Below are 13196 nucleotides of genomic sequence, written 5' to 3' on the forward strand. Positions count from 1 at the left end.
AATTCAAAATATTTTTGGCGAGTTCAAATTTTTAAAAAACAAACAAACAAACAAACAAACAAACAAACAAACAAACATTTTCACCATTAGACACTCCAAACAACTGGCCATGAAAACTAATTAAAAAGATAATGGAACAAATCCAAGCAAAAATTTCATTTGACAAAAAAGCAAACATTTACATCAATTTTAGTGGTTTTAACAGTGCTCCGTTTGAACAGAATAGATGAACCCACAGAAGTGAAAAACATTAAAACAGACATGTTAAATAATTGCAGGCATCCACATGTTTAAGACTGTCATACAAAGGGTTGTCTGCCCAGATGTTCCATTTTTATGCTTTAGAGATTTAACTAGTGGTACACTACTAGTGTAGTGGTGCTGTTTTCCAGTCACCAGCTAACACTGTATGGCAACTCATTTCCACACCTTGATTTTTGAAAATAAAGTGTCCCTTCCTGGAAATTGGATAGAAATGTACAGATTCTATAATATGCAGACCACCCACTGGCAAGTTCAGATGAAATATTAAATAGTACCTTGAAAAACATCCCAATTGTACTAATCTATTGTTTGAAGACAGGCAATATCCAGAACAAAATCTGAAAAAGGCAAAGTTTTTATTTTAGTTTTTAAAACACTGACATGAAAAACTGAGTAAATTAGAAAAAAAAAGGATCAAGTCCATCTTAATATAAGACATTCATAATGTAGTGGGACAGATACAATAACTGGACACACAGCATTACAGTGAGACATCTACATCTAGATATTTAATGCACATGTTCTACAATCATGCCTTGCTACATTTTGTTTTCTTGTAGAGAAAATGCTAAGCCCAGTTTTACTTGTCTAAGGTCCCAAATTGATGAGAGATTCTATCAAGTTCTTAGGCTCTCTTCACTAGAAGGCCATGTGTGTGAAGAACCAGTAACCATAAAATACTCTACGTTATCAGCAATCTCAATACACCAGTTTTGGCGGGGATTCTGAAGGAACCTAAGGGAGACATACAACGCCCACTCAAAGCCAGGGGTTGCTGGTATCTCCACTGAGATCCTTTTGATATCCAAGCCTTAATGTTTCAGCACCAATATATATTAACTCTTCTGGACAATTACTGATGCTTCCTCATTCTCATTTGGATACTGGAATATTCAGTAGCTGGCCACCTGCATTGCTACTGCCAAGTTTTGAAAAGGCTGCTCTCATCAATTCAACTGTCTCTATAGATCGCATGTGAGGAGGTGTCTTAAAATGTTTGACTGGTATTAACTACTTGTCTGAAACACTTTGTTTCTTTCATTGAGAAGTATGGCTTGTCTACATGGTGTTTCATTAATGTGCAAGCTTGTCTACATGGTGTGGTAATGTGGACTACAGGGGTACGCTCACATTATTTGGTTGATACAGACCATGCTGGTGTGCACTAAAGGCTCCCTAGTGCACTTTAACATAATACTGTTCCAAATAGCACTACGTTAATGTGCCGCATCTGGGGCCATATGGACAATTCACATGTAGCATGTTCGTGCACTTTACAAATCACATCCTGTAATCTGCATTATTCCAGCATGTAGACAAGCCCTAACTAACAACTAAATGTATTATAGTGAGCAGCATGTTTTCACACTCAAGCTTGGCAAAACCATGTTTTGAAATTCATAATTTTAAAAAAAAAAACTTTACTTACAACTACACTTGTAATAAAACCTTTGGAAGAGGCATAATGTTTGCTTGTCGGAACAGTATGTGGAATGTAAGCTTCTTGTTAAGAGTTTGCAATATGAATAACTGCATAGAAGACAGTTGTGTGTTTTCATTTCAATAAATGTACTTTTAAAATTTACAAAAAACAAACAATTTAAAATTTCTATAAAAGCCATATTATGCTAAGATGACGTACGGTAAAACTAGATCTATCCCTCCATGATTCATGTTTATTAAATGGCTAGTGAAAAAAACACAGTAGAAACCAAATTTTAAAACAAAAGAAGTTACATCTTTGCTATTGCACTGACTTTCACAATTTGAAACACTAATTTAGAAAATTCTTATAGTAAAAACTGTAAAATTAATCTAGAATACAAAAATTCTAGTTAATAAATATCAGGAACCCAGTTCTACTAATGTGGAATGGACTATCAGTACTGTACTTTAGTATCTTGATTATTTACAGTACTTGCTGTATGAAGGGCAGTTCCAGGATACCTTATTTAACATCTGTTCACAGTAAATGCATTCAGAGAACTATGTCAGTGCAATTTTTCCTGCGCAATTTCTCAATTCCCCAGAGTTCCTTACATCAAATAATACTGTTATGGAGGCCTAGTGCAGGTTTTTTTTTTAAAAAAATCATAAGTGACGGATAATGTCTGCAGGGCTTCTGTAAAGGTACTTCCAAATGGCATAGTAATGAACCGCAGCTGCAATAGCTACAAACATGTGCCAGATGGCATGGGCAAATGGAATGATTCCATCGCTCTTGAAGAACACCACTCCCATGCAATAAATTAAGCCTCCCCAGGCAACTTCTTGAAGTCCATCGGTGTTGTTCTGTTAATTAAGAAGGAGAGACAAAAAAAGTTAGCCTTCAGAAAATAAAACTGGAATGGAGAGTTAGTAAGTCTCCAGGCCTTGTTATTGGGGCAGGGAGAGGGGATGGGATGGATGACTTATTTAACGACATTTAAGAGGCCACATAATATTATTCTGAGACATCACTTTGGAGTACACAGTATATTGATCCTAATTGTGGGTGAGTTTCTAAACCTTTTCATGTGACAGCTAATGTGAACAGAATGAACAGGGCAGCCAATCCTAAATGCTTACAGTTCAGGTTGGAGTTTCAGGCTCAGCTTGTTTGAACACTGGCCTGGTGTTGTGATCATTATAAGGTGTTATGCCACATGTGTAAAGTTAGAGTGTCACTGTTTCTGCTGTTATTATTTTGTTTCAGATTCATCACTTCACCATTCTAGCAGTTTGAGCAACAAGCTGTAAATATTTAAGTACATTACAATATAACGGCTATTCTTGATTGTGTGTGTGCGCTGATGCGTTTCACAGGTTATCATCAAAGCAATATCAGGTGACATGACCAGAGTTGAGCAGGTCTGACGTTCTACCCAGCTGAGAGTGAAGTACACACATGGGAGACCACAAACACATAAAAAAGGGTGTAAAGGGGGAAAAAAACATACACGATTGTATGCAGCTTATCTCCAGGAGTTAACAACATTCAGCTCTAGAACTACAAGTGATGTTTGAGTTATCACCCCGTACGTACAAAATCTGACTCTACTAGAAAATGTATCTACAACTGCTCATAATAATAGAGGGGAACTAGCCACCACATTCCAGATTTATAACCTTCTGGACAAAATCGCAAAGCTCATCTTTTTTCTCAAGTACTTGGGAGAGACGATCGAATTTGAAGCATACTTTATGGCTTGTATTCAGTTTTGCTGCAGGAACAGCGATTATAGTTATGTATGCCGCAAAAAGTTGATAAGCAATCCTGAATATGCTTTGGGCTGTTGTGTGTATTGCTATTGTCAAGACATCTGAGCTGAGAATGGGTAATTTTGATAATTTTCAAGCTATACTGAACAGATTAAGAGGATGTAATGATTTAAAACAACAAACAAAAACAAAAAAAACAGAACACACATTTCCCAGAGGCATGGTATAATGGTCACTAAATAATAAATTCTTGTAGAGAAAAAAGTTAATTATTCACTAGAGGTGGTTCTGAGTAATTACACCTGTGATTAATTTAACACATTATATCCATTCATCTGGAGATGCCTCTAATGGGAAAAGTCAGACTATTCTCTAGCTGCCTTCTTAAGGCAGAGGTGTGTAAACTATGGCCCACGGGCCACACCTGGCCAGCGGGACCCTCCTGCCTGGCCCCTGAGCTCCTGCCCCAGGAGGCTACCCCGGCCCCTCTGCTGCAGCCTCAGCTCACTGCACCGCCAGCACAATGCTCTGGGCAGCACAGCTGCCAAGACACGGTCTGATCCGGTGCTCTGGATGGCGCTCCAGGCAGCACAGTAAGAGGGCAGGGGAGTTCGGGGTGGTGGTCAGGGGCAGTCAGAGGGCAGGGGTGCTGGAAATCCAGCATCAGTCAGGAGGGGTTGGATAGGGTAGGAGTCCTGGGGAAACTGTCAGGGGGCAAGAAACAAGGGGGTGTCGGATAGGGGTCAGGGGCTGGGCCACGCCTGTCTGTCTGGGGAGGCACAACCTCCCCTAACCGGCCCTGAAGCACTTAGGCTGTAAAGAGCTCCGAACATTTATCCTCTTCACATGAGGCTCTGGGTTTTTTCATTTGTACTTAGTATCAGAGGGGTAGCCATGTTAGTCTGGATCTGTAAAAAGCGACAGAGTCCTGTGGCATCTGATAGACTAACAGACGTATTGGGCATAAGCTTTTGTGGGTGAATACCCACTTCGTCAGATGTCTGGATATTCACTCACGAAAGCTCATGCTCCAATATGTCTGTGAGGCCTTGGCTACACTGGCACTTTACAGCGCTGCAACTGGGGTGTGAAAAAACACCCCCCTGAGCGCTGCAAGATGCAGCGCTGTAAAGTGTCAGTGTAATCAGGGCAGCAGCGCTGGGAACGCGGCTCCCAGCGCTGCACTCAGATAGAAGTACTATCCCTACATGATTCATTTAAGCTTTTATTTAAAAAAAAAAAAAAAGTCAGTCTACATAATGGATGGAATTTCATTGGCTTATAGCTTAAGGACCATTCAGCCCAAACAGATGGCTAAATACTTTCAGGGCTTCTACAACTGTGTCTTGAACTGAAATTAACAGCTATACAGACAAAAATGGAACTTCACTGGAGCTTCCTTTTAAACTACTTATAAAAGGAAAGGTATTTATTACATTAACAGCATATTCCTTACCATGGATATCACTACCAGAGCAGGAGAAAATCCCATTGCTAAATAGAAAAGGAGTTCAACAATCTTATACCTAAAGGAATAATTTAAGGAAAGGTACAAGATGAATTTTAATGCACATTTAAATATTTCCTTAAAAAGACAAAACAGCTAATGTATGACTTTTTAAACTAACAGATGCCCAGCAGCCACCTAAAGACTATCTACAGATACATCACATTGAAGTTTTATTTCTATAACAGAGGGCTGCTAGACACATTGCCTACACACTTTCTATATATGGCTAAATATGTCAATTTTTCCTCCATACTGTTGGGATGTACCTGTAACTACCACTTTGAGTCTCCCACCAAGTGGGTCAATGCATATTGTTTCAACTCTTTTCTTAATAGGTGGAGAAAGACTTACGAAGATTAGTCACTCGCTCCTTGGGAATGGGGTATGTGATAAAAGGCAGACACAGAGGCTGAAGAAAAACAGTAATATAAACTAAATAGACTGAGCTCTCCAAACAGCTCAAAAGGGGCACTGTAGAAATTTCCTGGGTTAGTAAACTCTCCATGTGCAACTTACATTATATTGCACTGTAATTCTATAAGGAATGTTGTATCAATTAATTAGCATAGTATAATATGGAAGCAATGAAGGCATCTTGATTGTCTAGACATTTCCCTCAACTCCCATCAAGAGATTTGACCATACAAATCAACTACTGAATGAAGTCAATAAAGATACTCCTCCTCTCCTTGCCTACTTTCCACCAGCAAGATTCATGTATTTATTGGGCTGTGTCTTAGTTTTCCACAGAAGATACAAGAGCATTTATAAATTTGTATGTGATAAAGTGGGTGCAAATAGCTGTTCACAAGATACAAGCTTGCATCCTTCTATTTATGTATTTCTGCTATTTTGAAGTTCTTAAGTCAATATGCAAGACAAGCTGACATTTTATTATAGCAGTATTTAAAAAGCAGCAAGTTCAAATGCAGTTTAGTTTAATGCAGATTAGAATTCTTACTTTTCATGGTAGAGAAATACATAAATGGTTCCTCCAGCTGCCATTAGCCAGATAAACCAACGCATATGAGATGCCAGAGGTCCAAGCTCACGAAGATTTAACCTGAAAATGTGAAGATTACAATAGACAACAGAAGTGATGAATGAATGGAACTTACTGACATAAAAATATTTGTATTTATTTAAAAACAATATGGGCTACACTTTGTTTAGAAAACAGGAAGGGGAAATCTTGGGATTTCTTGGAGAGGTAAGAAAACTTATTTGCGAACCTAAACTAAGTCGTGTCTAGGTGTGCTAGGACAGATGTGAGGAAGAGAGCGCTTTTTTCTATTTCCAAATCCCTTTCTACCATCCCTTTTCAGGGATAACGTTCCGAGTATTTTCAATAACAAGTCTAAGCTGAAGTAGAGTATTTGGCTTACAACAGTAGAATAGAGAAAAAGACAACTGCACTACTTGAATAATTTAGCAATTGCTCATTCGAAAGGAGTATCACTGTCAGCTAGCTCCCTTTCTTCCGTCCAAATTTTAAACCTCAAGGTTTAAAAAAAAAAAAAAAAAAAAAAAACACCAAAAGAGGAGGTGCCCTATTACATTCCTTACATAACCTGATGTCCCACTGAAGTCAGTTTGAATTTTCGATAAGCAGGAATGCAGGTTAAGGCCCATAATTTCCAGTCACGTAGCTCAGAATTCAAAGAGTGACAAAAACAGTTTGTTCTTCTTATAATACAAAAAAGAGGGAGGAGGCAGCCAAGTTAAATCCCTTGGGATTTGGCCATATTCCATTTCCCAGGTCAATAATGTTGTCAACTACTTCCCAACGCCTTTACAAAAGTTATCTGGAAATCATATTGATAACACAGTGTAGGAAGTTTTAATCCCTTGAAAATATACATTTGATATCTTACCACGGTGCATATGATGCTGCAATAAAGACATAGATCACCATTCTGTCACACATGTGAAAACAATGCTCCATTGTCCTAACAAAGAAAAAACAAGCTGCTAATATACAAGTTTTGGAAAAGTCACAATTCCTCTCTGTCAAGAAAAAGCATTAGATCTTTTAGCGTTCAGCATGAACTTTCTCAAATTTTAAATGCTTTCTATGTACAATAGTAAAGCTTCTTGGTCTTTGAGACACTAGAGTAGGGACCAAGTGCTCAGGTCTGGCTCTGTGCTCCCTCATTTCAGGGCTGGCTATGCCTTCAGCCTGCAGCAGCCTCCAGGATGATCTACGTTGGGCCAGTTGGCTCAAGCAACCCAGAGCACAGCAGTGCTCCTGTCATGTCTTTTCCCCAGCCATGACCCCATGCTAGGGCAAGATAGCATGGAGCTGCTACACATGCTCTGCACTACCTAATGACAGGCACTATACAGAGGGAATCCTTAAAAAGAGGCTGTTTAAAGCAACTTAGTGACCCCAGAGGAATCATAGCAGAAGCAAGAATCTGGCCCTAGTTCTGCTGTTAGAGACTAACTTTGAAACAGAACCTTTGCCTGATCAACTGTGTATTGATTGTAAGACACTTAGCAGGTTCTGTGTCGAGCTCAATGTATGGCAGAATGCGAAACATCCAGCCAGCAATCACATTTCTATACTGAGATAAAAAGCCACCTCACTTTTAATCTAGCAATTTTCTTCTACAGAATAATGCTGAGTTGCTTGTGACATATATTAACTGCAACAGTTAATGCCAGCATAAATTGTGTGGTTTTGTTGTGTTACTCTGTCCTGTACATATACAGTTAAAGTGATTCAGAGTCTTGTGATGGAAGGCAGTATACGCTATTATTTTAATAAAGACATAATCAGGAACATGTTAGTGATTCATTATGTTCTGCCTATAGAAAGTGATCAGAAATAATGGTAGGTGTAAGATTAGCAGAAGACCAATTTATTTTTGGTTCAGTGTCTTATTAAATATTCAGCTTAGACTTCATAGAAGTCAACTTGTATTTGAATATGCCGTGCAGGAACATAGAAATGTGACACAAAGCTACATTTTGTTCAGTATTCTAATGTTCTTTAAATAATGCATCTAGTTTTCTCTGGCATAATTCTTCCCAACAGAGTACAAGGTTACTTTAGTGATCCAACCTTGCAAGCCAATCATCTGCACTGACAGAATGAAGGTTTCCTGGAGAATCTCTTACACAGCACAGAAGGTACCCATCATAATGCTCTGCAAAAGCAGAAAAAAAAAAAAGTGTTCCTTGGTCTGCTTAGTCAGGGTAACTGAATCTGACCACTTCAGAAGCAGCATGAAAAACATGATGGTCAGTGAGTGTTCTGTGGATACCTTAAGTGACTCTTTTTCCAGGAAACAATGTGAAACACCGTGGAAACAATGAAGAGTGCACAGAGGCCCATGCCATACATCCATGCGGTTATCTTTTCCCATCGATCATCAGAGAGCCGGTGGAGGAGGGCACTACCCACAATGGCTGGAAAAATGAGGAACTAAGGAAACAATAATAAGAACACGGATGTTATTCTCTATTCCCAGCCAATGTGTAGAATCATCCACCCATTCCAGAACTATGGATTTCTCTGGTCACAATACACAAGCAACAGCAAACAAACCCAATTATAAATAGCGTATTGTCTATTGCAATAAGTAAGTGTGTGCCTGTCCATCTTCCCACAACCTCTTTTCACTGAAATAAAGTAAGACCTGATAAGCTGTTTAGAGAGCTGCCATCAGTCTGTGCAACACAAATGATACAAAACCTAATATCACCAATGCCTAAATATTTCATGGATTATTCCTAGTAGGTTTATATATCAATTCTACCTCTTCCTCACGTTAGTGTTTGTGATTAATCATTAGCCTCTTTAGTCATAAAGAATCAGGGAAACAGACACTCAGCACAGCTCTTCACTAAGTAGGCTACTTACAAAACAAAGATTTTGAAGGAGATCTTTGGTCTTCCCAACTGCTTTGCCAAGCCCAGACTAATTTCAGGTTAAAACCTGATATGGTAGATTTACCTAGTTGGAAGTAATGCAAACTGAGGGTCAACTTCTGCCTTCAGATGCATGCACAGTGTCCACTGGAGGCTAAGAGAGAGTCCCACCCTACACATGCATCCATGAGCAAAAAAGTTCTCTTTTTAGTATAATGACCAAGCAAGAGAAGTCTTTAAAGGAAACTAAAGCCTCAATTCAGAAAAGCACTAAAGCAGGTGTTTTAGCCTCTCTGAAGTCTAAATTCTGTTGACACGTGCTTTGCTGAACTGAGGATTCAAGTACTGACTGACTATATTGGCATAGTTAAAGTAGTACAATATCCCCCTAGTGTGGATGAAGATTTATACAGGTATAAATGCCTTTATACCAGTATAACTTATTCCTGAAGGGAATGGGAATAATCTATACTAGTATAAAGCACCTTTATTTTGGTATAATTGAGTCCGCATTAGGGGTTGTACCAGCATAACTATTTCATAAAATCCCACCCCCAAAGCCATTAAAAAGTAAAACTTTTACACAATTAAGAAACAGTGCATTTAAGATAGACATTTTTGAGAAAGTGGGGGTCTAACTTTTATAAAGACCATTGTAGTTCAAGTTATAGCAGGGTGAAGCAAATCAGTTTTACCATCTCTTCCTTCATGTCTTTAGAGGATGAATACAGATACAAATCAATACAGAGCTGCAAGCTATCAAGTGTTATTTTATTTCTGCCATTTTCCTGGATTTTATTCTGAGCTCCAAATAAAAAAATTTTACTCCTGGTGTGGAAGAATTACACACACTACATTTCTCTTTTCTTCCAAGAGGTCCATTTGGAAAATAGCATGCCTTGCCTATATGCCATCAAGTGCATCATGAGAACAGTTAACTAAATGAAAGATGTTTCATTACTTCTAAGGTGTTTGCTTTCAATCTAGCCATTTTATGTCAGACCAGAAGAGAAATTCTGCTGTCTGCTTACCTACTGGCAAACAGAATTCTCTACTACACTAATTACACTTGACACGATATAGGTTCTAATAAAAAGACACAAATATGGACTTCTCATCCACCTTTTAAAAAGCAAGATATAGCTTTAGTCTTAGAGCAGTGATAAGCAATACAAGTTTTCTACTCAAACTTTTCATAGATACAAAGATTTCCAGGCCAGAAGGGACCATTTATGATACAGGCTATACTACTTTCCCAAAATAATTCCTTGAGCAGATTTTAGAAATTTAAAACTTCAAAAATTGCACGACAAATACAGTATCAGTTCTCAAAAGGGGAAGTCCTGACAGTACCTTTAGGGTTGATATTTACTAACAAACTGAGGGAATGGATCTATTTTGACAGAATCGTAAAAATGCTGAGTCATCACAATATAACAGTGCTAAACTGCCAGACAATGTCTTGTTCTTTGTATTCAAATTTGCTGAAATTTACACTTTGTTCATTGTGTAAGCAAAAATATATTAACAGGAGAGACTGTACTAGGGTGCTAATTCCGTGTGCCAAATCCACTACTTTATAAATAGCCCAACTGAAACAAAAACCAGCATTAAAATAAAGTAAATCAATTTAGAGAATATTCCATTTCAGAGTTCAAGGTTAGCAATTACTTTGAGCACCTTAGCCAAAGCATACTTGCTAAATTAGAGGAAGTGAGCAGTGAGCTTTAGAGAGGCGGGGAAGGGGTGGTCAGGGAAGTGACAGTTTTTTTGTTTTTTTTACGAAGAGATGTAGCAGAACTGCTGCCTAGTTATTCTAAAATATTAGTAAAATTGGAAGACGTTTGAGAAACTTGTCTGAGCGTCATTTGCTTTACTTTCCATTAAAGGACAGGAAGGAGTTAAGATGCATTAACAGTTTATTTTTGTGGGCTGGGATTATCAAATGAGCCTGTTGAATGAGGAGCTGAATGTTCATTGAAACTGGCTGGGATTTGGGCACCTAACTCTGTTAGACCCTTGGAAAAATCTTAATCATTCAGTTATGAGAAAGTCGCAGTTACTGCAGGTAGGAATATCTGCCGAAGGAACTGAAAGGTGGCAAATACACTGGGGAAAGGCCATAGCACTTCCCTATTACTACACACAACAGCAACTTTAATTAGGGACCACAGCAGAATGAATGATGCAGAAACAATAAGCCCTAACGCTGGTTGGAGAAGTTTTGATGGAATCATGCGTCATTGGAACATGCAGAGCTGTTGAAATCTTGGCACTCTGCAAAATCCTGTCATGTCCCAGGAATTTCCTTTTGGAGGAAAACCAGAAGAAAAATGTTTAACAGTGTAAGAACATTCTGTCTGGACATTTTCAGAAATTTCTTTTTTTTATTTTTTTGTTTTGAAACCAACCTTTCCATTTGGAAGTTTTAAAAAATTTGTACCATCTCATATTAGAATGCAAAATAAGACTGCTACAATCAAAATGAAATGTTTCAATTTTGCTGAAACAAAAACATTTCAACTAAACTGAAACAATTTTTTTAGAAGTTTCTTTCAGCTTCAAAATTTTTCAGTTTGTTTAAATGTGGATTGAAGCAAAAAAAAACAAAAAACACAAAAAACAAAAAACACACAAACAAAAACTTGAAATCGTTCGTGAAACATAATTGCATCCTCCACACAATTCTAATAAGCTTCTTGCAGCACAAAATGAAACCCACAGAACTTACATGTAAGGTAACCACTGAAAACTTATATATTGCAACACCAACATGCTGTTGGCTGTCAAACTGTGGCAGAACAGTATAAACTGCCCGTGAATTTTCTGTTTACTAGGGTGGTACAGACTCTACTTTACCTCAACTTGTTCCACATTTCACACTGTTTACGTAGCACCATTTTGGTCTTTGTACAGTAGCTACACCAGTTAGATCATGTTGCCTTATGCACAAAGTTAAGGCAAGTTGTGTGTTAAGTTACTACTATTTTTGTTGCACAGACCACAGCAACACAATGTAAAGTTATTCTCTTGCATAAGTTTTCCACGGGAGAGGCAAAAGCGTGCAAAACCGCAATGCTTGCTCTGTTTATGGAGACAAGTGGAAAGGCTATGTAAAGCAGGTAGCACCACGTGGAACTCTAGTATTCACAGGGAAGCCTCAACACTGAAGATCTTGAGGCATTCAGTTTGATTGCCTGTCCCTGTACATGGCTTTCAAGAGATGACTTCTCCACCGACAGTACAGCATGATCATTGGCCATGCCACACTGTCTACACACCCAAACACTGTTTCTCTCTGTACTCCCCAACATTGGCTGGAAAGAAACAAGGCCCTCTCTCCATTAGCTCTTTCACAATCTGCACTGTTGAGGATCCTCCTCCACTGAGCTGACAAGCTCTCCACTGCTCCCTTCTAGGAATACTTGCAGTCTTTTACTTCCTACTGCATGATGCAGCATTGGGGAATATAGACCAGGACTCATTTTGAAATACAGAAAGAAAGAGCCCCTTATATGAAAGCAAGTGGGAAGGGACTTTTAAAATTGTTGCAAAGACAAATTGTTCACATTTTGCTTGTTTTAGTTCGCTATTGTACAGCACATGCTCTCTACACAGGTAGAGAACGCCTGGGTATTTTGGATAATTTCAGATTGACCCCTCCACTCTCATATCAAATGGAGTTTACTTTACAGCAACTTAACTGTAAATGTCTCCCAACTTCACTCATAGGCACTGTTTCTTTCCTGATCCTGCAGCTACAAAAAGAGCAGACTTGAGCGTCACTACATCCATCCGCTAGCTGCCCTTCCTGCATCTCACAGTTAGTGCACTCAACAGAGAGTGGCAGATCCAAATTTAAGTCCCTGCTCCAAATCAAGGAGTGAGTGGATTTGAACCTGGGCCTTCCACATTCTGGATGAGTGTAGTAACCACTGGGTTAGAGGATCAAAAGGTATTCTACCACCACCAAGTTGAAGAGCAATCAAGTTCCCTGGTAAATCTAGCCTGAACATTTCCCCCTGCACCCCCCAAAAACTACTTGCCAGATTAGGGTCAAATTCACAAATAGTTTTAGTTGACCTGAGGCTGCATTTTTGGGTGAATAAACTAGTCACTCAACATTTTTTTTGTCCAGGGTAACATGTGGATATTTATATTTAGATACTTAGAGTTTATACTCACCTTAACTGTTAGTGTCTAAAAATGTCTAGACTTCTCTCAAATCTTCTCTTTCTAAACTGCTTAATCATAGCAAAGCTGTTCAGTTTTATTTCTATCCTAAAATGTAGCCTATGCCGCAGCCTTGTAGTTAAAGGATCAAAAGTTTTTAAACTGTTAAATC

At 38.6% G+C, this 13196-nt stretch overlaps 1 protein-coding gene across 3 annotated transcripts in view; it reads right to left on the reverse strand.

Annotated features, from left to right (window-relative positions):
- Window positions 1–434: 434 nt before the first annotated feature.
- MMD (monocyte to macrophage differentiation associated) overlaps window positions 435–13196 on the reverse strand; it is a 139751-nt gene continuing 126989 nt past the window's right edge. For all 3 annotated transcript variants that reach the window (XM_032805603.2, XM_032805602.2, XM_032805605.2), the window contains 5 exons: window positions 8245–8405; window positions 6850–6924; window positions 5937–6038; window positions 4922–4991; window positions 435–2556 (listed from right to left, as the gene is read on the reverse strand). In XM_032805603.2, the coding sequence (XP_032661494.1) occupies window positions 2356–2556; window positions 4922–4991; window positions 5937–6038; window positions 6850–6924; window positions 8245–8405 (609 nt within the window). In that variant the 3' untranslated portion in view covers window positions 435–2355. The remainder of the gene's footprint in view (window positions 2557–4921; window positions 4992–5936; window positions 6039–6849; window positions 6925–8244; window positions 8406–13196) is intronic.

Source organism: Chelonoidis abingdonii, chromosome 13, assembly GCF_003597395.2.
Source record: "Chelonoidis abingdonii isolate Lonesome George chromosome 13, CheloAbing_2.0, whole genome shotgun sequence".
Lineage (NCBI taxonomy): Eukaryota > Metazoa > Chordata > Testudines > Testudinidae > Chelonoidis > Chelonoidis abingdonii.